The sequence below is a fragment of the Staurois parvus genome, unplaced genomic scaffold, assembly GCF_062004578.1.
Source record: "Staurois parvus isolate SC_StPar_1 unplaced genomic scaffold, SC_StPar_1.0 ptg000270l, whole genome shotgun sequence".
Lineage (NCBI taxonomy): Eukaryota > Metazoa > Chordata > Amphibia > Anura > Ranidae > Staurois > Staurois parvus.
In genome coordinates, this window is record NW_028318066.1 from 2,652,822 (window position 1) to 2,675,671 (window position 22,850).

At 42.2% G+C, this 22,850-nt stretch overlaps 1 protein-coding gene across 1 annotated transcript in view; it reads right to left on the bottom strand.

The window, feature by feature from the left end:
- Positions 1-22,850, bottom strand: part of LOC149459183 (uncharacterized) — a 262,257-nt gene that overhangs the window by 184,150 nt on the left and 55,257 nt on the right. The window contains exons 10-14 of the mRNA XM_089681550.1: positions 22,100-22,309; positions 20,252-20,467; positions 13,140-13,349; positions 7,281-7,490; positions 6,201-6,416 (exon numbers count right to left, since the gene is read on the bottom strand). Coding sequence (XP_089537676.1) covers positions 6,201-6,416; positions 7,281-7,490; positions 13,140-13,349; positions 20,252-20,467; positions 22,100-22,309 — 1,062 coding nt within the window. The remainder of the gene's footprint in view (positions 1-6,200; positions 6,417-7,280; positions 7,491-13,139; positions 13,350-20,251; positions 20,468-22,099; positions 22,310-22,850) is intronic.

Here is a 22,850-nt window from a genome sequence, read left to right on the forward strand (position 1 = left end):
GGCAGAGGGGGGTGGCAGAAACGGAGCGGTTGGAAAGGTGAATGAGTCTGGCAGCCGTATTCAGGATCGACTGAAGCGGGGATAGCCAGCGGCGAGGCAGGCCAGTGAGGAGGGAGTTGCAGTAGTCGAGTCGTGATATGATGAGGGAGTGGATGAGCTGTTTAGTGGTTTCTGGAGTTAGGAACGTGCGGATTTTGGCGATGTTGCGGAGGTGGAGTCTGCACGAGTTTGTTAAAGAGTGGACTTGGGGCTGGAAGGATAGGTTGGAGTCCAAAATGACACCAAGTACTCTGGCCTGCGGGGCGGGTTTGATGGTGGCGTTGTTGGACATGATGGAGAAGTCAATGGGGGGTGGTGTCCGGGCTGGAGGGAAGACAAGAAACTCGGTTTTGGAGAGATTCAGTTTAAGGAAGTGGAGTGACATCCAATCTGATATGTCGCTCAACAGGTGTGTGATTCGGGCGGAGACCGAGGGGGTGAGGTGGGGGGTTGAGAGATAGATTTGTGTGTCGTCGGCATAGAGGTGGTAGTTGAAGCCGTGAGAGTGTATGAGTTGGCCAAGGGAGGAGGTGTAGATGGAGAAGAGAAGGGGCCCGAGGACAGAGCCTTGAGGGACCCCAACAGAGAGGGGGAGTGAGAGGGAGGTGGTGGCATTATAGGTAACGCTGAAAGAGCGTTGTGACAGGTAGGATGAGAGCCAGGAGAGAGCAGAATCTCTGAGGCCGAGGGAGTGTAGTTTTTTGAGGAGGAGGGGGTGGTCGACTGTGTCGAAGGCCGCAGAGAGGTCAAGGAGTAGGAGCACTGAATAGTGGCCATTAGCTTTGGCGGTTAGCAGGTCGTTGGAGAGTTTGAGTAAGGCAGTTTCGGTGGAGTGTAGGGGACGGAAGCCGGACTGTAGGGGATCGAGGAGGTTGTTGTCGTTGAGGTGAGAGCATAGGCGGGCGTAGACTAGGCGCTCGAGGAGTTTAGATGTAAATGGGAGCAGGGAGATGGGTCTGAGGTTGTTCGGGTCATTGGGGTCCAGGGAGGGCTTTTTAAGTATGGGGGTGATGTGTGCATGTTTCAGAGGGGAAGGGAAAGTGCCGGAGGAGAGGGAGAGATTGAAGATGTGGGTGAGGGAGCGTAGGATGGAGGGGGAGGGAGGTTGTAGGAGTTGTGAGGGGATAGGGTCAAGGGGGCAGGTGGTGAGGTGGGCATCAGAGAGGATCTTGGAGACTTCTTCGATGGTAGTAAGGTCAAAGGTGCGGAGTGTTGGGGGAGCTTCAGTATGAGGAAAGTAGGGTGGGGTGGGAGAGGAGGTCAGAGCAGTGGTGGGGCCGTGGGAGAGGGGTGTAGAGGGGGTAGCTGAGTGAGGGGGAAGGGGGTTGGAGGGAGTTTGAGCAGCGACAAAGTCCCTGTGGGTTATGTCGAGGGGGAGGGGGGATGAGGGGGTAGCTGTGTGAGAGGGGACGGGTTGAGAAGGCGTGTGAGTTGCGGCAATGTCCTTGCGAATTATGTCAATCTTGTTTTTGAAGTGATTGGCAATCTCAAGGGCAGTGAGTGAGGTGCTGGGTGGAGGTGGGGGTGGCGAGAGTAGAGAGTTGAAGGTGGAGAAGAGTCGGCGAGGATTGGAGGAGAGGGCCTTGATGAGGGTCAGGAAGTAGGCTTGTTTGGCAGTATGGAGGGAGGAGGTGTAGGTGTGGAAGGCAGATTTGTATCGGGTGAAGGCTTGTTGGGATTTGGTTTTGCGCCATAGTCGCTCCAGGGCACGACTGTGTCGTTTGAGGGTTTTGGTGTGATCAGTCTGCCAGGGCTGGAGCGGTCGGGGTCTGATGTTGCGTGTGGTTAAAGGCGCTAGTGAGTCAAGGGCTGTTGACAGCGCATTGTTGTAGGCGGTCATAGCCAAGTCGGGGCAGGACAGGGGGAGGATGCGGTCATGGAGTTGATCAACTGCGGAGTGGAGGGAGGCAGGGTTAAGGTTGCGGAGGTTACGGCTGGTAGTAGTGTGACATTTGGAGGGGTAGGCTTCGGAGGATGAGGAGATCGATTAGGTAATCAGGTTGTGGTCAGAGAGAGGGAAGGGGGTGTTAGTGAGGTTGTGGGGAGCGCAGCGGTTGGAGAAGACAAGATCAAGGATATTACCGTCGAAGTGGGTGGTGGATTGTATGCACTGTGCAAGTGCAAAGGAGGAGGTTAAGAGGAGGAGGTTAAGTGCAGGAGACGGGCTGTGTCCGGGTTGTCGAGGTTGACAAGGATGTTGAAATCCCCAAGGATGATAGTGGGTAGCTCAGAGGAGAGGAAGAAGGGTAGCTGGGAGGAGAAGTCTTCCAGGAAGCGGGGTATGGATCCAGGAGGCCGGTATATCACAGCAATCTTCAGGGGGGTTGGGGAGAATAGTCGGACGCAGTGGGCCTCAAAGGAGGAGAAGGATAGGGAGGGGGGTTTGGGAGGACTCGGAAGGTGCTCAGCGGTGACAGGAGCAGGCCAACCCCACCACCTTTACGACCGTTGGGCCTGGGTGAGTGGGTCCAGGTGAGACCGCCGTAGGAGAGTGCAGCAGGGGAGGTAGAGTCAGTGGGCTGGATCCAGGTTTCCGTAATCGCCAGGAGGTTGAGGGAGCGGGAAACAAAGAGGTCGTGGATGGCGGTAAGCTTGTTGCACACCGATCGGGCGTTCAGGAGTGCACATGAAAACGGGGGGGAGATTTTAGGGAGCAGGGGGACAGATACTAAGTTGCGGGGGTTGCGGCAGGATGTGGAGGCGGGAGGGTTTTGTGCGGGTGAGGGAGGTGGTGGAGGGCCAGGATTCGGGGAGATGTCCCCCGCGGTTATGAGGAGGAGAAGGGTGAGAAAGGTGGCATGGGAGCGGGATGTGCAGGAGCGTGAGAAACTACTAGTGGAGGTGTTCGGGTCAGTGGGAGAGTGGAGTAATAGGAGGAGGTGGTGGGTGCCATAGAGGGGTGAGGGAAGCAGTGAGGGCACAATATACAAATGTTTGGGAGGAGCAGAGGAATATAGTGAATGGATTTTGGGAACAGAGGAGAGGAAAATGAGAAGGAGGAGTGGAAGAGGCATTTTAGGGAGGTGATGAAAGCAATAGTAGGGAGATGATAGCAATGAGGGGTAGATGTACAAGTTTTGGGGTGGAGCAGAGGGGTAAAGAAATGAGATTTGGGAACAGAGGATAGTAATATGAAGAGGAGAAGAGGGGTGTATTATATAAAAGGTACACGGAGTGGGACTCAGGTATGTAAAAGATGTTTCCCAGGGTGTTTCCTTGCAGTCTGTCCAGCATGCAGTAGAGTTTCTTGCTGTTGTTGTGTCTTCCTGCTGCTTAAGTTCTCCTGCTTTAGTTCAACTGCTGTGTTTAACTGCTCTGCACTCATTCAAAGCCGCACTCCATCATAAGCAGCACCCCCATCAGAGACTGTGCCCCTCATCAGAGATCTCCCCCATGAGCTGAACTAAATTTATAGTATTACGCCACAATCGCTCCAGTGCACGGCTATGTCTCAAAATTTCTGGTGTCGTTAGTCTGCCACAGTTGTAATGGTCGGGGCCTGATACTTTGTGTAGTTGGAGGAGCAAGTGAGTCTAGTGTGGATGAAAGCGAACTGTTGTAGACAGCAGTGGCGAGGTCAGGGCAGGACAGGGGAGAGATTCTGTCATAGAGGTGGTCAGTTGCAGAGTTGAAAAGAGAAGGGTTTAAGTTGTGTGTGTGTACGTGAGAATGTTTATGTATTTATGTATGTGTATATATATCTATATATACACAAAAGTTACTTTAAACATACAGTATATTACACTAGGTATTTTACATTCAGTTGACTTCTTTCATGTGTACATCTAAAAAAAATAAATACAAAAACTATAGTTCCTCTTTAATCCTCGTTTGAAACAATCTCAAACCCCTATTAAATTGACTTATCTAGGAGCTAGAAAACAGCACTGTCCATCCAGGAAAAGATCATCTGAGGGCATACAAAAGTTGTAGAAGCCATAGATTTTTTCTAAGATTTCCAATTAAAATGTTACTAAACCCACAAAATCAGTCTGCAGTAAAGCATGCTTGTTATACTCATTGTGGAACCTAAGAGGTTAATCCTCCACATTGTGTAAAAAGGATGTTTGATCCTCTCTTCTCTGATCCTTCTCTTCTTCCAGTGCCCCCTAAATATCTCCTGATAGAACAGAGGTCTAGAGTCATTCTGCACATGCTCCGTTTGATGTGTATGGCTAGAGAGGTTTTTTTGTCGTCTTGGGAGAGTGCATGTGATCAGCACAGGTCCAACCAGCACAGCCCAGACAGAGGTCAGGGGTCCTGCATCCTTCAGAGCAGAATTAAAATCCCTCCTACAAGCTTTAACCAGTGCTCAGCTGGACACATGGAAATCGGAAGACTGTTGTAACTTCTGATAAGAAAAGGTACTGTATTTAGCAGTTTATATTTACTAAAATAATTGCATTTCCATGTTGTGTGTACTGTGGGAGACCAGAGATAATTAATGCAGGGTCCTGGGTTTAGTAACACTTTACACCTCCCCATTCATATTGAGTGGCAGTCAGGGAGCAGAAAACCCTATTTGAGTGAGCTGGTTCTCCTGAGACTCGAATCTTGCACTGCTCTTCTCAATATGCACAAAATCCTTTATAGGCAGAACTTTGTGTCTATCAAATGCCCAGACAATTGTAGCCTGCATTTACCTGCACTAATTTGAGAAGCCCATTTTGCTAGCCTTACAGGCTGGACCAATCCTGCCTTTGACCTAAGTTGAAAAAGCTGCCTGGGGACACACCCGCACATCCTGTTCTAACTGGGCCTGTGCACTTAAAATTAAGCTAAGTGGGCAAACTATCTCTTCAATCTCTCTTTTTAAAAGGAGCCTTTTGCAGGTCCATCCCAGATTAACAACTTTTTCCCAACAAGAACATTTACAAGGGACATTCCAGCCATCTGATACACCTGAGTGACAGGACATTTTTCCTTTCAGATGGTGTGCCTAAAAGGACTATGATCTGGTGCCTTACAAGCTGGGCCAATCCTGTTTTTGACCTAAGTTGAAAAAGCTGCCTGGGGTCACACCCGCACGTCCTTTTCTAGACTTGACCTGTGCACCTAAAACCAAACTGAGTGGGCAAACTGTCTCTTTATTCTTTCCATTTTAGAGAAGCCTTTTGCAGGTTCATCCCTGGTCCCAGCAGGCACATTTATCATGGAATTTACAGCCATCTGATACACCTGAGTGACAGGACCTTTTTCCTTTCAGATGCTGTGCCTAATAGGACTATGGCCTGGTTCACACCAATGTGTTTTTATTGTATTTTGCAGAAATACTCTACAGTCCATTTAATATGGTTTCCTATGGGACATGTTTGCATCTATTGATTTTCCAGCCTCTGCGTTGTGTAAAAACGCAAAGCAAAATACAAAAAGCATTGCCAAAACTAATCAAAAGCAAACTGCATTAGTATGAACCAAGTATAAGTGTTCTGAACGTCAGAGGCTAGAGAGGCCACTGGGGTAGGTGGGTGGTAGTACAAGAACTTGGCCAATGGAAGAAGGAAATATAATTTTGATCTTGCCTGCATGGCAATATCTTGCTTATCTCTTTTATGTTTGTGGGTGGTTGCTTCCGATCCTTATATTGCTCTGCTCCGTAGCGGAAAACTGTTTTAGGCATCAACTGGTTAGATTCCCCTTAATACAATTTTGGAGGACAGTTCTGTATATGGAGCTGTGCTTTCTTATCGGTTGTTTAGCAACGTCTACCAAGATATAGTCTCTATATGAACATTTCCAAACGTTCCCCTCTGCAGTAATTAGTGCAGTCTTAGTGTCTGCTTGAGGGGGTCCTGCCAGGTAAGTAGTTGCTGGAGTGTGGGCTGGGGATGAGCAGTGGATCCAACTACATGCTATGTTTTTAAGTGTGGCACAAGTTCATGCTGTCTCAATTGCATGATGATATAGCATCACCTTCTTCCTGAGTCAATCAATATGATGATGTAAATAGGTATATTTATAACAGGGACATGTAGAAACAACAGCACAACAACTTGGCCTATGGTAGAAGGAAGTATACATTTGATCATGCTTGCAGGGCAATATTTTGCTTATCAAAGTCCACACTCACCAAATACCTCTCCAGAGTCAATCAATATGATATTGTAAATAAATATATTTATGACAGGGATATGCAGAGAAGTTGCAGAACTGAGTCTTACCATGTTTTGTGCATGTAGCTGGTGTTTTTCCAGGTGGAGTTTTTGTTCCAGCAATCTCTTCACCAATTGCATTAACACACCAGCAGTACCCGGTGCTGTCATGGCACTGCTGTGGTTGGTAATCGCCCTTTTCATCACAATCAGGAAAAAAACGACCTATCACTTTCTCGTCTCCTCCCGAACCTACTTGACGTTCCTTCATGCATTTTGGCAAGTCTGTGAACATAGACAGGAAAGAACAGGGATTACAGAGAACGCACTAATACATATTTGAGCCTTGGTTCACACTATGAATTCCATGTGAATCACACAGGAGCCACTCCTGTATCCTATATTTCTCTACAAATCACTAACAATTCAATGCAGTGGAACATGGTGGAACAGGAGAGCCCGGGAACTGCATTGGGTGGCAGTGGGAGGAGGGCTCCTGTGCAAGCCCTCTAAAAATGACAGGGCAGCTATAGAGCCACTCAAGTCACTTTTACATTAAAGCCAATAGACAGGTTGGCAGGAGCTGGTGGCAAATCGGGGCTGCCTACACCAGAACATTTTGTAGCTCGAACCTCCAAAATGCTCAGCATTGGTTTTGAATTGTGCCCTTTAAACCTGAGTGCAGTGTCACTTGAAGCTTGTAGCTTGAAGCATTTTTGGCCACATTAGACTTCAATGAAAACACCTGGAAACAAATGAAAGTGTGCAAAACTACACGCATTGCACATTTTTCTTCCTCTAGCTACTAGCTTTTCATTAGAAAAAAAATTAAAATAATAAACAGTCAAACAAAAATGCTTAGAAATGCCTTTACAAACACTATAAAATGGCATGTAAAAACCATTAAAGATGCTCAGACCAATTGTGAGTGCAGCCGTAGTTCCACAGAAATTCTAGTGGTTTGTCAACCGTATCATGAGGTTAGTATTGTTGATTTGTAATAAATAATTTGATTTAATTCAATTGTAATAATATATATGTATTTGTTAAGAACAGTATAAACTTTCTGGTGTTTCGAGTTTTAGAAGTAAATACTAATGGTGTAGATATTTTTCTAATGGAGTTCCATGGTCTAGAATGGAGTCTTACCATGCCTTTCACATGTAGCTGGTGTTTGTCCAGGTGGAGTTTTAGTACCAGCAATCTCTTCACCCATTGCCTTAACACACCAGCAGTGGCCGGTGCTGCCATGACACTGCTGTGGCTGGTAATGGCCCTTTTCATCACACTGAGGAATATAATGACCGATCAGCTTCTTTCCAAGAGCTTCTTGACGCTGCTTCAAGCATTTTGTCAATTCTGTCAACATATACAGAAAATATTATTAATAACAAAAGCTCTATTATTAATGCACTCTAAAGAAAAGGCTCCAAATTCATGAACAGGCCTGGGAAATCTTGAACTGGGGGCAGGAAATTCTAAAAAAGCTGCAATCTGTAGACAATGAGTTGATAAGCTTTACCCATTAAAAAAAATCTGAGCAGCTTGTTGAGCTAGTTGTAGCTAGTTATAAACCACCTGACTGAGAAATCCCTATCTTGCGCCTCCCCTTATATAGAACAAGACCGCACAACTCTGAATAATTTTGAGACTTTTGTGACTACGATGAATCAGGTCTTTGATGATCCCAAACATTGCACCACTGCTGAAACAACATAGTTTGCAGCAAGGTAGATGCTCTGTTGCTGAGTACACAACTGAATTCTGACGATGGATCTCAAACCTGGAACCCAGCAGCGCAAAAGAGTCAGTTTCGCCAATGACTCTCTGAACAGGTAAAGGATGAGCTCGTCAGAGTAGGGACTCCTAATGATCTCGAGGCTTTCATCCAATTATGCATCTGAATTGATCAGACTTACAAGGGGATGATTGGGAATGTTCGGAAGTAATGGTGGTATGCGTTTCTTTACTAATCAGTTCATTCAGAAAAATCCAAATGTTTCTCTAGATTCTAACACACCCTATGCAGGATGATACTGTTAAGAGATCCATTGCTACTCAAGAGAAAGAGAGAAGACCCTCTGAGAACTTATGTCTATATTGTGGAGACTCTGCGCATTACACAATTAATTTTCCCAAAAAAGTTAAAAGTAACAATTGCTGCAACTGATGTTATGGAGCCTGAACAAATAAACTCCATTACCCATTGCCGTGGGAGCTATCCTTTCTAAGCAAAGTGGCGAAAAGATACAGCTTCATCCCTGTGCATATTTTCTTCGCTTGATGTCGTCAACTGAAAATAATTATGACATTGGGAATAAGGAGTTGCTGGCAATTAAGGAAGCTTTTTCCGAATGTAGGCATCTACTGGAAGGGGCTAAGCATCCTGTGACTGTTCTCACTGATCATAAAAATCTAGAAATAATTCATTCTGCCAAGACATTGTCTTCTAGACAAGCATGTTGGTCACTTTTCTTTTCCAGGTTTAATTTTATTATCTTGTGTTGACCTGGGTCAAGAAATGGTGGGGCAAATGCCTTATCAAGGATGTTGTCTGTTCCTCTTCAAGAAAATAACTCTAAATGCTTGATCCTTTCTCAAAAGAACTTCCTAGGGGCCATAAGTTCTAAGGCATTTTTGAATCTTCTCAAAGAGGGGCATGAGAATGACCCACTACTCAATCATCCACTTACGGACATTAACATAGCTTATAAGAATGTTTTTTGGGTTCAAGGGCATCATCGCTATGTACCTGAATCTGCGCAGGTTGAAGCCTTCAGGTTGGTTTATGATTCCAAACTTGCTGGGCATTTTAGGGTTTCTAAGACAGAAGAACTTTTATCATGTTCCTTTTGGTGGCCTGGTTACAAGAAAGATATCAAACGCCATGTAAGCGCATGCCTGACATGAGGCATGCAATAAGACTCCCAGAGCTTCTCCTTTAGGGTTGCTTCAGCCACTCCCTGTTCCATAAAGACCCTGGGGGTCAATTTCTATGGATTTTGTGGTTGATTTACCTCCCTCAAAAGGAATGACAACTACCTTGGTAGTTAATAATAATAATAATAATAATATTACAGGTACTTATATAGTGCCATCAATTTACACAGTGCTTTACATGTATATTGTACACTCCCATCAGTCCCTAACCCTCAAGGGGTGGGTAGTTGTTGACCGTCTCACAAAGATGGCTCATTTTATTCCAGTTAAAAGGATACCCACTGCTGAACAAACTGTGGAACTGATGGTACGAGAAGTCTTTAAACTACATGGAATCCCTGATGACGTAGTGTCAGAAGAGTGCAGTGTACTTCGAAATTCTGGAAAAGCTTCTGCTCAGCATTAGGTGTTACAATTTATCTGCCCTCTGCTTGTCATCCCCACTCTAATGGTCAGACCGAGAGGACAAATCAAACTCTGGAGCAGTATCTTCGATGCTTTGTCAGTTATCTTCAGAATGATTGGGTGGACTGTCTTCTTAAGGTAGAGTTTGTATATAATAATCACAAACAGAGCTCCACTTCTCAAAGTCATTTTTACTTAAACACCAGCAATCATCCAGTTTTTATTCCTGATCTCCCTATTACAACTCCAATTCCTGCTATTTAACTGCAGATTAACTACATTACAGGAAATTAAGGAGACTTGGAGGAAAGCTCAAGAATGCTACAAAAAAGCTGCCAACAGGCATCACAGATTACTTCCTACCTTTCAAGTGGGTGACAAAGTTTGGTTATCGACCAAAAATGTAAAGGTTCACATTCCATCTGCTAAGTTGGGTCAAAAGTTTGTGGGTCCTTTTTTCCGATTGCTACTCAAATCAACCCAGTCACCTTTTGCTTAAAACTTCCTGACACTATGTAGATTCACCCTGTTTTTCACATAGCACTACTCAAACAGTTTCATGAAAATCCTTTTTGTGGAAGAATTCTCCCACCTCCTCTACCTGTTGAGGTACAGGGCGAAGAAGAATTTGTGGTGGACGACCTATCACTTTCTTGTCTCCTCCCAGAGCTTCCTGACGCTCTTTCAAGCATTTTGGCAAGTCTGTCAAAATATACAGGAAAGAACAAACGTTACAGAGAGCACACATTAATAAATGTTTAAATGTCCACAGTAGCAGTGTAGTAAGTACATTGCTTTTCTGCTTTGAATTTGTAAGGTGTATCTAAACTCTCTGTATATCTGTCTAATTTTTTTTTAATATGCACTGATTTAAATTAACCAATTGCTGTTTGAGAATTTTAGCATTTTTCACATACAAGGTAAAATCAGATTTTTTTTTTTGTTAGAAAATTACATAGACATATATCCTGAAAGCAGAGGCCCTGGAAGATGAAATGGCTATTGCTGCAATTTTTTATGTCACACAATATTTGCACAGCAAAATCCAACACAAATTTTCAAGGAAAAATATACTTTAGTGCATAATATAAAACAATATAAAACCCACTTTGTTAGTAAAATATAAAAGATGATGTTGAGTCCAGTAAATAGATAAATGTCAACAAACAGCACCTAAAATTATCTAAAGGCGATTTTTTTTATATTAACCTTATTCCTATCACAATAGATGAACAACACTCCTTGTGATAGCTTGAGCAGTGAAAGATACTCTTTATGGAGAAATCAGGGGTATATTAGACTTCCGATCTCAAAAACAGCTTGGATCGATCAGCTTCTTCCTGCCAGGGAAATACAGCACCTAAATTGTAAGGGATGAAATCCTTGTCACTACTGGCTTTATTCGTCACAGGGGAGAGTAATAAATGTTCCCTCATCTCCTCTGGGGGCAGGTGACATGACTGCTTGTTATGTCCCAGGCTCTACAGTGGAAGAGGAGAGCCCAGGAATGGCGGAGGGTGGCAACAGGAGGAGGGCTCCTTTGCAAGCAATGTAAAAATAATAGGGGGGCTGTAGAGCTGCTCAGGTCACGTTTACATAAAAACCAATAGACAGTTTGGTGGGAGTTTTGCTTCAAGCTCCAAAAGGCTCAACATCAAAATTTCTTGGTTTTCAATTGCACCATAAAGTGTAGTATCGCTTAAAGCTTGTAGTTTGAAAAGGTACAAGCTTCAAGCATTTTTGGCCACAGTTGACTTCAATGAATACATCTGAAAACACACAAAAGTGTGCAAAAACGCATGCATCACACATTTTTCTTACTAAAGCTACTAGCTATTTATTGGCTAAAAAATAAACACTCAAGAAAAACCGCTCAGACACACCTTTAGAAACACTAAAAAAGGCCACTAAAAAAAACCCACCAAAGATGTGGCCTGTGTTTATGTGTTTTAAGAGAGATAGGTCTTTAGGTTTAGGGAGAGTAGATAGAAAGGAGCTCCTACAGTCCTGCGAGTGCAAGTTGGAAGGTGAGTTTGGAGCCGTTTTTCAGTATTCACAAGTTTAACAAGCCAATGCATTTCATGGGAACATAGACTCCTCCTTATTTAGGGCTGTTGCTGCATGCATATAAATGGCAAACAATCTCAAACGGGTATGTCTGTTAACAGAGATCAGATAGAAGGGTGTCTGAGTGTTGGCTGAGCTAGCTGAGGCAGTATGAGGTTGGTATTGTTGATTTGTAAAAAGAATTTTGATTTAATTCAATTTTAATAAACAGAAAATAATTATAATATATATACAGTATGTATATATACATATATATATATAATGCACTTACTGGCACTTGCCAGTACCGGGTTGGACCCCTTCTTGTCTTCAGAACTGCCTTAATTCTTCGTGGCGTAGAATCAACAAGGTGTTAGAAACGTTCCTCAGATTTTGATTCATATTGACATGATAGCATCACGCAGTTGCTGCAGATTTGTCAGCTGCACATCCATGATGCGAATCTCCCATTCTACCACATCCCAAAGTTGCTCTATTGGATTGAGATCAGGTGAATGTGGAGGCCACTGGAGTACAATGAACTCATTGTCATGGTCAAGAAACCAGTTTGAGATGATTTGAGCTTTGTGACATGGTGCATTATACTGCTGGAAGCAGCCATTAGGAGATGGGTAAACTGTACTTATAAGGGGATGGACATGGTCAACACAATACTCAGGTAGGCCATGGCGTTTAAATGATGATCAATTGGTACTTGGCCCAAAGTGTGCCAAGAAAATATCCCTCACACCATTACACCACCACCACCAGCCTGAACCGTTGATATAAGGCAGGATGGAGCCATGCTTTTATGTTGTTTAGGGCAAATTCTGACCCTACCATCTGAATGTTGCAGCTGTAATCAATATCCATCAGACCAGATAACATTTTTTCAATCTTCTATTGTCCAATTTTGGTGAGCCTGTGCAGTGTAGCCTCCATTTCCTGTTCTTAGCTGACAAGATTGGCACCCAGTGTGGTCTTCTGATCCTGTAGCCCATCTGCTCCAAGGTTCAATGTGTTGTGCATTCAGAGATGGTATTCTGCATACCTTGGTAGTAAAAGTGGTTATTTGAGTTACTGTTGCCTTTCTATCACCTCAAACCAGTATGCCCATTCTCCTCTGACCTCAACAAGGCATTTTCATCCACACAACTGCCACTCGCTGGATATTTTCTCTTTTTTAGACCATTCTCTGTAAACCCTAGAGACGGTTGTGCGAGAAAATCCCTGTAGATCAGCAGTTTTTGAAATACTCAGACCAGCCTGTCTGGCACTAACAGAGTCCCTTAAATCCATTTTCTTCCACATTCTCATGCTCGATTTGAACTACAGCAAGTCATATTCACCATATCTAGATGCCTAAATGTATTGAGTTTCTGCCATGTGATTAGCTAAATAGCAATTTGTGTTACCAATCAATTGAACAGGTGTACCTAATAAAGTGGTGAGTTTATATATATATATATATATATATATATATATATATATATATATATATATATATATATATATATATATAATTAGAATTCTACTGTTTCATGTGTTATTTTGAGTTTCAGTTTGTAAATACTAAGGGTGTAGACATTTTTCTTGTGACCTAGAATAGAGTCTTACCATGCCTTTCACATGTAGCTCGTGTTTGTCCAGGTGGAGTTTTTGTTCCAGCAATCTCTTCACCCATTGTGCCAACACACCAGCAGTGCCCGGTGCTGCCATGACACTGTTGTGGTATGTAATTGCCCTTTTCATCACACTGTGGAATATAATGACCTATCAGCTTCTTTCCCAGAGCTTCTTGACGCTGCTTCAAGCATTTTGTCAGGTCTGTCAACATATACAGAAAAGATTAATAATAAATGAAGCTCTATGCAAGGAAAAGTCTCTGAATTTATGAACATGCTTGGAAAACCTTGAACTAGTGCAGGAAATACTAAAAAGCTGCAATCTGTAGACAATGAATGGATAAGATTTACCGCTAGAGTGCTGTCATCCTAACATATTTTAGGCACTGGGAGCTTTAAGGGAATATATTTATTTGGGTTTACAGGAGTAAAAAAAACACTAATAAAAAAACAGTAAGGTTTATTTATTCTAATATTGTTGTCTAATATAATGGGGCTCCAACTTGAGGTTTATTGAACCTCAACGAAACCTAGGTGTCTACATGCTAGACTGCATTGGACAAGTTCCTGATTTTTTTCAGCAATACTGGCCCATTTACAGGTAGATGTCTAGATGTGTCAGAAGGTGGGAAGGCAATTTGCAGAGGAGTTGCAGCTGCATATGTACAGAACAGTAATGGAGACATCGCAAGAGGGAGAACAAGAAGTAAGATGAAGGGTTTCTGGAAACTAGATGAAGCTGAAGATTCCTTTTGGTGTCTGCATGTACCTGTTATTTTTCAACTTGATCCCTCTTCCTGTGGAATCCTGAGGTTCCTAGGCCTAGTCTGTACATAGGGTTACAACTTTACTCCAAGTTTTTATTATCCCTTTCCAGTGCTAAACCCCATCCCCTGCCATTCAACTATAAAAAGTCAAAGCCTGGATGTCACCACTATACCTGCCTCTTCCCTTATATAACTGATGACAGCTGGGAAACTGTCATTGGGCTATGAATACTGTAAGGATCGGTTGTGTGTGCTTGGTCATCTATTTTTTTTTTTCCTGTGAGTCAGCAGGTAACATAATTTAGATTGTCATAGATTTACAATGAGGGGAATTTGGGGGGATTGTTTTTAAAAAAAGTACTTGTCAAACATTTCAGTGTCTGTTTCTAAGTGATATCTTTTTTTTTAATGAGTAGGCATACTATGCACCCATACTTATTTATGAAAAGCGGTGCAGTATCTAAGATCTCCCTTGTTAATAGAGACCCCCACAACCACTGGCCTGGGTTGAGGAGAGGAGACTTTTGTCCTCATCAACATGGGGACAAGATGCTTTGCCAGGGGGAAGTCACCTTGGCAAGTCATTCCCATGTTGAGTACATGTGGCCTGGTATGGTCCAGGAGGGTGGGCCGCATGGTCATCTAATCCATTCCTGGCAGCCAGGCTGCATGTCCAGATTAAGGGTTTAAAATGGATTTTTAGGGGGAACTCACACTTTTTATTTGTTTTATTTTATGTGGAAAGTCCCCTTAAAATTTGTACCACACCCAAAGAGTCTGTTATGGATTTCCTCTGAAACTTGAGAATTTTTTTTTTTTGCATGAAATACCCACGTAAAATCCATACTAGACTTAAAGGAGTAGATTTACTAAAACTGGTGCACTCAGAATCTGACATAGCTGTGTATGGTAACCAATTAGCTTCTAACTGCATCTTGTTCAGGAAAGCTTTGACATTAAAACCTGGAAGCTGATTAGTTTCTATGCAGAGTTGCACCAGATGCTGCATTCTCAAGTTTTAGTAAATAACCACCAAGAGGTCTGGTATGTTATTTTGCTCTACTCCATTTTTTTCCCTTTCTTTCTGTATGATGTGTTACTGCATGAGTGACATTTACAAAGAAAGAAATCATCTTGCAGACTCCTCCAAAGGCCCCTCAAAAAAATACTAAGCAGACCCATAGAGGGGCCTGTGTGTGTTTTTTTTTATTATTTTATATTTTAAGAAGACCGAAATGAAGTGTGACTTACCAGCAATTTTAAACTTTTTTTTTTTCTTTGTAAATGACAATGCGGCTGGAGTACTTTCTGTACATCACAGAGATGCACCCTTCACAGGCAGGATTTGGGCATCCCCAGGCATTTTATGTAAAGGAATTGGACATTTTTAATTTTTCACTTTAGGCATTCAAAAAAATCACTGTTCCTGGCTAAATAAAAGTTTTTGTTTTTTGCATTTGAACATGATCCCCAGGGGAGTGCCCTATGACAGCCCCCACCATACTATTTTTTGACACCGCATTGCCTATTAGCACAGAAAATGGGCATTTTTAATTTGACAGAGTCAGCTCCCCTTTGACTTCAATGGTGTTCAGGTTTGGCATCCAAACTTGTTTGAAGTTTGCAGAGCCTTGCTCAAAATTAACCCAAGGCAGTCCAGCTCATATCTAGGGGTTGGGTGTTCACAAACATTTTGCCATATGGAGTATGTATGGCTGGTTGTACTAAAATAATTGAACTTTTTTTTTGATTGGTGACTCATTCTGTTAAAACACACTAAAACAGCAACTATTAAGTATAAGTTATGTTTTAGTAGGGTAAAAATATTAAATTACATTTTTTTTAAACAATGGATTACTTTAATATTCACAAAGGGATAGCTGTGTATATTAGGGCGCCTATAATTGGAACTAGGAAATACAAACAAGGAGATTGCAGTCTATAAATAAAAGGTCACAGATTTACCAACAACACCAACTGTCTTAGAAATTTATGATTCTATATAATCATTCATCAGAGCATAAACCTAAGAATTCAGATGGTGGTTCCCTTGACTAGTGGGCCCAAAGCAAACACACATTTTGTCCTTTTGTTAAACAACTGTATCTGTGACATATCATAAGATCAACATGTTGGAGGCATTTTATTCAGGTTGAGTTATTGTGCCAGAAATCTCCTTTTTATTTTCTTTAACACACCAGCAGTAACTAATGCTGCCATGGCACTGCTTTGACTTGCAGTTGCCCTTTTCATCCTAATGATGTGCAAAATATACTTTAGATATTTCCCTCCTTCTTTAAGTTTTTTCTCCAATCTGTCAATATGTGTAAAATATTTACAAAATACAGTATTTTTTTGTGGCATAAAGCAATGGATCTAATGCTGAAAATTAAAAAGTACATTATGCCTTACAGGAATTCTGGCTTGGTGGGATATTATACACATATGTTCAATTTTCCAAGACTTCATAATCCATGTCCATGTCATTTAAATTAGGCTGGTGTCTTTAAAATTTGAATCTAGAAAAAAATGCTAAAAAGACTACAGTTTCCCTTCAATGGACATATTACAATGAATGCTCTTGCTCAAATCAATATGGCACAAGTCAGCATCACAGAATAACCACATCCCAGTATAATTTAGGCTAATCAACAAAAAGCTACTCCCGAGCTCCTACATGTGACCTGGAGCAAACATTGCTTGGTTGGGGGCTATCAGTAGTATTGTGTATGTTTTATGTAATTGGAGATTGAAGATTGTTTTCAATCACAGAGACCATTTAATCAGCAATATGAGAGTATCTTATGTTAAAGTCTTTGTAAATGCATTCTATGCTTGAAGGTAAATAACCTTCTGTGTGCAGCAGCCCCCCCCCCCCCCCGTAATACTCACTTAAGCCCCCTCTCGATCCAGTGATGTGCACCGGAGTCTCGGCTATCCCAGGACTCCCTTTTTTTGCTGGCTCCCACTGCTATCAATCACAGCCTGTGAGCCAATAAGAAGAGAGAGGGGATGGAGCCGAGCCACAGCTTCATGTGTGAGTGGACACATGGAGCAGTGGGTGCCCCCATAGCAAGCTGCTTGTTGTGGGGGCACCCAACAGGAGGGAGGGGCCAGGAGAGCCTGTGGGGGACCTGAGGAGAGGAGGATCCAGGCTGCTCTGTGTAAAACCACTGCACACAGCAGGTAAGTACAAGCATATTTGTTATTTTTTCTTAAAAAAAGCTTTATAATCACTTCAAGCTTGTGTGTGTATTATATACAGTCATGGCCGAAATTGTTGGCACCCTTGATATTTTTCCTGAAAATCAAGTATTTCACACAAAAAAGGTATTGCATTAACACATGTTTTGCTATACACATGTTTATTCCCTTTGTATGTATTGGAACAAATATAAAACAGAGGCAGAAAAGCAAATATGACATAATGTCACACAAAACCCCAAAAATGGGCTGGACAAAAGTATTGGCACCCTTAACTTAATATTTGGTTGCACACCCTTTGGAAAACATAACTGAAATCAGTCGCTTCCTATAACCATCAATAAGCTTCTGACACCTCTCACCCGGAATTTTGGACCACTCTTCCTTTGCAAACAGCTCCAGGTCTCTCTTATTGGAAGGACACCTTTTCCCAACAGCAATTTTAAGATCTCTCCACAGGTGTTCAATGGGATTTAGATCTGGGCTCATTGCTGGCCACTTCAGAACTCTCCAGCGCTTCTTTGCCATCCATTTCTGAGTGCTTTTTGACGTATGTTTGGGGTCATTGTCCTGCTGGAAGACCCAGGATCTTGGACGCAAACCCAGCTTTCTGACACTGGGCCCTACAGTGCGACCCAAAATCCTTTGGTAATCCTCAGATTTCATGATGCCTTGCACACAGTCAAGGCACCCAGTGCCAGAGGCAGCAAAACAACCCCAAAACATCATTGAACCTCCACCATATTTTACCGTAGGTACTGTGTTTTGTTCTTTGTAGGCCTCATTCCGTTTTCGGTAAACAGTAGAATGATGTGCTTTACCGAAAAGCTCTATCTTGGTCTCATCTGTCCACAAGACGTTTTCCCAGAAGGCTTTTGGCTTACTCAAGTACATTTTGGCAAACTGTAGTCTTGCTTTTTTATGTCTCTGTGTCAGCAGTGGGGTCCTCCTGGGTCTCCTGCCATAGCGTTTCATTTCATTTAAATGTCGACGGATAGTTCGCGCTGACACTGATGCTCCCTGAGCCTGCAGGACAGCTTGAATGTCTTTGGAACATGTTTGGGGCTGCTTATCCACCATCCGGACTATTCTGCGTTGCAATCTTTCATCAATTTTCCTCATCCGTCCACGACCAGGGAGATTAGCTACAGTGCCATGGGTTGCAAACTTCTTGATAATGTTGCGCACTGTGGACAAAGGCAAATCTAGTTCTCTGGAGATGGACTTGTAACCTTGAGATTGTTGATATTTTGCCACAATTTTGGTTCTCAGGTCCTCAGACAGTTCTCGTCTCCTCTTTCTGTTGTCCATGCTTAGTGTGGCACAGACAGACACACAATGCAAAGGTTAAGTGAACGTCTCTCCTTTTTATCTGCTTTCAGGTGTGATTTCTATATTGCCCACACCTGTTACTTGCCCCAGGTGAGTTTACAGGAGCATCACATGCTTGTAACATTCTTATTTATCCGCAGTTGTGAAAGGGTGCCAATACTTTTGTCCAGCCCATTTTTGGAGGTTTGTGTGACATTATGTCGAATTTGCTTTCTTTCCTCCCTTTTTTTGTTTTGTCCCAATACACACAAAGGGAATAAACATGTGTATAGCAAAACATGTGTTAATGCAATACGTTTCGTGAGAAATACATGATTTCCTGGAGAAATATCAAGGGTGCCAACAATTTCGGCCATGACTGTATATATACTGTATGCACAGTATGTTTGTGTGTATATATATATATATATATATATAGATATAATTGTTTTACATGTATGCGCAAACAAGGACTTTAGATATATATTACACAAGGTCTTTTACAGTCAGCTGACTTTTTTCATTTGTGCATCTAAAAAGAAACAAAATTACAAAAAACATAGTTCCTCTTGAATCCTTGTTTGAAACAATCCCAAATCCCTATTAACATGACTTCTCTGAGGGCTAGAAAACAGCACTGTCCATTCATGAAAAGATCATCTGAGGGCATACAAAAGTTGTAGAATTCATAGGAACATATTGATATGTTTTTTCATGATTTCCAATTAAGTGAACACCCCCTCATTCATATTGAGCTGCAGCCAGGGAGCAGGAAATCCTATCTGAATGAGCTGGTTCTCCTGAGATTCTAATTTATCACTGCTCTTCTCTACATGAAATGAAAACTTTACAGGCAGAACTTTGTGCCTATCAAATGCCCAGACAATTGTAGCCTGTATTTACCTGCACTAATTTTAGAAGCCCATTTGCACTAGCCTTATAAGCTGGACCAATCCTGCTTTTGAACTAAGGTGAAAAAGCTGCCTGCGGGGTACACCCGCACATCCTGTTCTAGACTGGGCCTGTGCACCTAAAATCAAGCTAAGTGGGCAAACTATCTCTTCAATCTCTCTTTTTCAAAGGAGCCTTTTGCAGGTCCATCCCAGATCATCAACTTTTTCCCAACAAGAACATTTATAAGGGACTGTCCAGCCATCTGATACACCTGAGTGACAGGACCTTTTTCCTTTCTGGTGTGCCTAATAGGACTATGGTCTGGTGCACACCAAATCGTTTTTTTAATTGGTTTTAGCAGAAACGCACTACAGTCCATTTAAGATGGTTTCCTATGGGACATGTTCACTTCTATGCGTTTTCAGCTGCTGCATTTTTGGGAAGGGTCAGGGACTTTTTTAAATGTAATAAGCAGCATTTTTGCTACAATAGAGTTAAATGGAAATGCTGCTGAAATGCACGTAGTTAGTTTTTACTGCATTTTTGACACATTTTGCATTTTTATTCTGCCCAAACATTTCCCTTTAGAAAAAAAACAAAGCTGAAAAAACACAAAACGCGGTAAAAACACAGAAAAAATGCATATGTGTAAACACACAAAGCAAAATGCATTGCCAAAACGAATCAAAAGCAAACTGCATTAGTATGAACCAGACCTATGTGTTCTGAACTTCAGAGGCTAGAGAAGCCACTGGGGTAGGTGGGTGGTAGTACAAGAACTTGGACTATGGAAGAAGGAGGTATAATTTTGATCTTGCCTGCAAGGATGTCTTGCTTATCCACACTCACCTGGGTCAATCAATATGATGATGTAAATAAATATATTTATGATAGAAATATGCAGAGAAATTTTAGAACTGAGTCTTACCGTGTTTTTCACATGTAGCCGATGTTTGTGCAGGTGAAGTTTTTGTTCCAGCAATCTCTTCACCAATTGCATTAACACACCAGCAGTACCCGGTGCTGCCATGGCACTGCTGTGGTTGGTAATCGCCCTTTCTATCACAAACAGGAAAAAAACCACCTATCACTTTCTCGTCTCCTCCCAAACGTTCTTGTCGTTCCTTCAAGCATTTTGATAAGTCTGTCAATATATACAGGAAAGAACAGAGATTACAGGGAACGCACTCATACATGATTTGAGCCTTGGTCCACACTATGAACTCCATGTGATTCGCACGGGAACCAAACTAAATTCCTCTACATAAATAGAAAATTTTATGGTGCCAGATTAATCAATATGTAAGTGACATTGGTGTTGGAGAATTCCACACACCAATGTTATGTACAGCTGCCCCTATAAAGTGGACCAACACTTATATATTATGTAGATGATATGGATAAATAGAAAGGCGCTGTGATCAAACACTTATTATAGTGTCTATAATGTACCAAAGACAAAAGGAAAAAAAACAAAGAAATATAAATGCAAAAAGCATATGTGTTCATCAACCAACAGAATACACGAACACATCTGCCGTTTTTCCCAAAATAAAGTCTCGAGAAATGTGGACATGTGATAAACTTAGTGACCAATACAGATGACAGTCTCTTTTCCTTAAAGTGCCAACACCATGAATTCTTCACCACGTGCTCATAGAATAAAAGTGAATTGCTCACTCACCAGACCTATTTGACCTCTGTTATGGTGGTCAAAAGCGCTTTTTTGGAAAGGTATAGCCTAGAATCAGCCTCTGGATGTCCTATGATTTTCTCGTGCTTATCAACAGACCGCAGGTTATATCATCAGGAGAGATGGTATTGATATTTCCAGCCAACCAAGCTGTATGCAAATGCTTCAAGACCGGCTCTCTTTAATATTGGTAGAATGTATGCCACTCAAATAAACCAGAGGTTAAGCCATTCTAAGCGTAGCATTTATTAAAATTGTTTAAAAGCACCCATACAAGAAATGCAGTCACATGAAAAGGTGCTATATTAGCCAGCACCAGCATGTACAGCTCATAAATCCACAAAATGGTCGACGTGCATTCCAAGCCTCACTTTCGCTTGGCTGGACATTACATCACCGAAACCCGGAAGTGACGTAATCATGATTTGACGTACGTCTCGCCAGGCAGGCGTCATCAAGAAGTCCTTCTGCTGGTTGATGTATGTCCAGCCGAGTGAGAATGAGGCTTGGAATGGCTGTTGTCTTTGGTACATTATAGACACTCTAATAAGTGTTTGATCACAGCGCCTTTCCATTGATCCATATCATCTAAATTCCTCTACAAATCACTAGCAGTTCACTGCAGTGGAACATGGTGTAACAGGAGATCCTGGGCACTGTGTTTGGCCATAGTGTTAGGAGGGAACCTTTTCAAGCCCTCTAACAGTGACAGGGCATCTGTAGAGCCACTTAAGTGAATATTACATGTAAGCCAATAGACAGCTTGACAGGAGCTGGTAGCAAATTGGGGCTGCCTACAGGCCCCATTCACACCAGAGCATAAAAACAACTAAAGACGCTCAGCCCAAGTGTGAGTGCAGCCATAGTGCCACACAAATTCTAGTGGTTTGTCAATTGTATCATGAGGTTTGGATTCTTGTAATTGAGGTTGGTATCATGAGGTTGGTTTTGTAATTTAAAATTATAAATTTAATAGGAACAGTATAAACTTTCTGTTTCATGTGTTGTTTTGAGTTTTAGAAGTAATTACTAATGGTGTAGATATTTTTCTAATGAGCTGTATGGCCTAAAATGGAGTCTTACCATGCTTTTCACATGTAGCCGGTGTTTGTCCAGGTGGAGTTCTAGTACCAGTAATCTCTTCACCCATTGCCTTAACACACCAGCAGTGCCCGGTGCTGCCATTACACTGCTGTGGCTGGTAACGGCCCTTTTCATCACATTGAGGAATATAATGACCTCTCAGCTTCTTTCCCAGAGCTTCTTGACGTTGCTTCAAGCATTTGGTAAATTCTGTCAACATATACAGAGAAGATTAATGATAACCAAAGCTCTATTATTAATCTAATCTATAGAAAAGGCTCCAAATTCATTGCAAGGCTTGGAAAATCTTGAACTGGATTTATACTGAACCTTGAAGAAACCTAGCTGCCTACATGCTGGACTGCATTGGACGAGTTCCTGATTTTTTCCATTAATACTGCTCCATTTCCAAGTGGGACTCTAGATGTGCCAGAAGTTGGGAAGGCAATTTGCAGAGGAGTTGCAGGTGCATATACAGAATAATAATAGAGAGACCACAAAGCAGAAAGAAAAAATAAGAGGGGCTTCTGGAAACTAGATGAATCTGAAGGTTCTTTTTGGTGTCTGCATGTACCTGTGTTATTTTTTAAATTGATCCTTGTTTCTGTGGAGTACTGAGGGTCCTAAGTCCGGGCTATACATAGGATCACAACTTGTTGAAATTATCCCTTGCCAGTGCCAAACCTCATCCCCTGCCACTCAACTGTCAAAAGCCAAAGCCTATACTTTCCATTGAAGCTGTTGCTTCTGA